At 46.7% G+C, this 3,366-nt stretch overlaps 1 protein-coding gene across 1 annotated transcript; it reads left to right on the forward strand.

Moving 5' to 3' along the window:
• Positions 1-2,128: 2,128 nt before the first annotated feature.
• LOC138903938 (uncharacterized) lies at positions 2,129-2,646 on the forward strand. The gene is made up of 2 exons (XM_070192505.1): positions 2,129-2,308; positions 2,359-2,646. Exons 1-2 carry the CDS (start codon positions 2,129-2,131, stop codon positions 2,644-2,646), a joined length of 468 nt encoding a protein of 155 aa, XP_070048606.1.
• The last annotated feature ends 720 nt before the right edge of the window (positions 2,647-3,366 follow it).

A 3,366-nucleotide genomic window follows, 5' to 3' on the forward strand; every position in this document is an offset into this window, starting at 1 on the left:
GCAAAGTGTCATGCGCATGGGGCTAATCTAAGTAGGTGCCGATTGCCATCGATTGTTATGAGTTGTGTCCGGCATCACTCGTGGCGGCTGATGGTTTTTGGCAACGGAACGGCTAGTCCGCATGCAAGTAGCGCCGCAAGGTGCCATGCGCATGTGGCTAAGCTAAGTACGTGCCGATTTCCATCGGTTATTACGGGCAACATCAGGAGGCAACATAGCTCGTGGAGGCTGATGGCTTTTGGCAACGGAATGGCGAGGCCTCGTGCAAGTAGCGCCGCAAACATGAGGCTAAACTCAGTACGTTTCGATTGCCATCGGTTGCTGTGGGCAACATCGGGAAGAGACATCGCTCGTGGCGACTGATGGTTTTTGACAACAGAACGGCGAGGCCTCGTGCAACTAGCACCGCAAGGTGTCATGCGCATGGGGCTAAGCTAAGTACATGCCGATTTCCATCGGTTGTTATGAGTTGTGTCTGGCATCGCTCGTGGCGGCTGATGGCTTTTGGCAACAGAACTGCTAATCCTCGTGCAAGTAGCGCCGCAAGGTGTATGATTTTGGTATTGTTGTGGCACCACCACCCGCATACATTGGGGTGAGGTGGCATAGCCGCTTTGTGTTGGTATTGGTATCATTGATGCATTTCCACCCGCATACATTGGGGTGAGGCGGCATAGCCGCTTTGTGTAGGTTCCTGGTACTGTGGTTAAACATCCACCCACATACATTGAGGTGAGGCGGCAGGGCCGCTTGATTTGAGTTGTGGTATTATACGTACACCTCCAACTGCCTACATCGGGTGAGGTGGAAGGGCCGCTTTGTGTGAGGATGGTTATAGAAGATCTTATCTTAAATCCTATAAATGTTGTTGATAGCTTTTAATAAGCTTGCTATGGTTGAGACGATTATCTATATTATTCTATTGCCGCACTGGTTCATCATAATTATCTTGTATTTCTAAATTCTTAAATTGGTGTTTAGTTTTCATACTAGTATTATTCGACTTTACTAACATCCCTTTTGTCGGGGGCGCTGCATCTTTATATTGATGCAGGTGGTTCCATAACAGGAGACATTGATCAATGATAGCAGTACACCTTCTTCCCAGCTGACTTGGTAAGCCCCACTTCATCTCGGGGTCATGTATCTTTTGTTCATTATATATTATGGTTGAGGTATATCCGGGGCCTTGTTGCCGGCATTATCATTGTACTCTTCTTTATCTATAGAGGCTCCGTAGACCTAGTGTGGTTATGTATTGGTACTGGGAAAGACAAAGTATGCTATGTTGTGCTTGTATTACTTGTCCATTTGAGAATTTAAAAATGGTGAAACTTATGGTAAGAAATTGGTAATTGCAGACACGACCACTTTATTGTTTAATTAATGAAAACATATATTCTCTTTATTCATGAATGAGTTTGGGTAGAAGAAATCTAACATGCTTGCTCGGTCGAGTTCACTCGGTTGAGCGCCGGTCGCGCTCCACGGTATTGGGGCATTACAAACTTGGTATCATAGCCTAAGGTTTTAAAGTGTCCTAAGATGTCTCAGAGCCGTGTCTAGTAGAGTCCTTATTATTAGTGTGTTGTCGACCACATCTATAATTAGGATGCTACATGGGCATTTAGGAATAATACCCTTCTTTCAAGTTCTCGATCGTGCGATAAAGCTGATTGTAAGACTGTTCCTTCTTTAACTCCTGCATTGCTCTAATTTTCAGTACATGGCACCTAAGAAGAAGGAAAGAAATGGTCAAAGAGCCAAAGTCACCCCAAGAATGATATTTGACCCTATAATTGATGATGCGGGTGAGCACTCGAGGAGTGAGAATATTCCTCTAGTTACTACACTGCTTGACTCTACAACAACTGATCAGACCGCACATGTCCCTACACCTACAGAAGGTGCAACAGTTCCTCCAACTGATATTCCAGTTCCATCTCCAGTTCCAGCTTCTGATTCTGGTGTGTCTGATATTGATATTAGGGGAGCCATACAAATGTTGACACATATAGTTGCTTCTCAGGCCCAGAGATCGAGTGTTAGGCCTACTCCTTCCAGTCACCCAGGAGAATCCTCTAGTTCCTTGGTGAACAAGTTTCTTTAGTTAGATCCTCTAGTTTTTATGGGTACTGATCTTGAGGAGGACCCCCAGGACTTCGTTGATAAGATGCACAAAACTCTCCAGGTTATGCATGCCACAGAGACGGAGGGAGTAGAGTTGGCACCTGAAAAGGGGGTGGTAGGAATCCCCTTGAGTTGTGGGAGGAATCCCGTGAGGAGGAAAGCCCTCCTGCAAGGTGGGGTGAGTTCACAGATGCCTTTATGGATTATTTCTTGCCTGTTGAAACTAAGGTAGCTCGTGCCGCTGAGTTTGAAAGCCTGAAGCAGGGTAGTATGAATGTGTGGGAGTACCATATGGAGTTTGCGCGCCTATCCAAGTATGCTATTCACATGTTGCCCACTATGGAGGCTAGAGTACGCCGGTTTGTACAAGGCCTTAGCCCCTTGGTTACTAATGAGGCCTCTACAGCTGCCTTAAATTTCGATATGAACTATGGTAAGATGGTGGCATTTGCTCAAGCCACAGATACCCGCAAATTGAAGAATAGAATGGAGCGTCAGAGTAGCAGCAAGGCCTGATCTGCGGGCAACTTTAGTGGTTCTTCCAGTGGTAGTGGTGGTAAGTTGGCATTCAGGGGAGCGTCATTAGGACCACCCCAATCATTCGCCTAGTCTTCAATGGGTGCACAATTATCTGGACCCAGTCAGGGCAACAGGGGACCCCACCAGGAGGGTCAGCCCGATAGAAGGTTTCAGCAGCGGAGGCTTCCATGCCCTAAGTATGGGAGGATGCACTTTGGGTCCTATTTCATGGACCTACCAGTATGCTATAGGTGTGGTTTGGGGGGTCACATTCAGAGAGATTGCCGCTCGTCCTGCCAAAATATGGGCAGAGGCGCTGCACAACCAACTAATTCTGTAGCTACTACATCCACAACACCTCCAGCTCGAGGCAACCCAACACCCGCGGGGCGTGGTACAGCTAGAGGTGGTGCACAAAATTCGGGAGGACCCAGCAGATTTTATGCTATGCGGAGATGTCGGGAATTAGAGGCTTCTCCAGATGTTGTCACAGGTAAATTGACTGTCCAATCTCATGATGTATATGCTCTTATTGTACCGGTTCCACATTGTCATATGTCACTCCTTATGTTGCTATGGAATTTGGGATAGAACCAGAATAGCTTTATGAGTCGTTCTCTATATCTACTCTGATTGGTGAGTCTATTTTGGCCGCGAGGGTTTATAGGGATTGTGTTGTCACATTGCATGGTCGAGACACCGTGGTCGATCTTATTG

The sequence above is a fragment of the Nicotiana tomentosiformis genome, unplaced genomic scaffold (assembly GCF_000390325.3).
Source record: "Nicotiana tomentosiformis unplaced genomic scaffold, ASM39032v3 Un00190, whole genome shotgun sequence".
Lineage (NCBI taxonomy): Eukaryota > Viridiplantae > Streptophyta > Magnoliopsida > Solanales > Solanaceae > Nicotiana > Nicotiana tomentosiformis.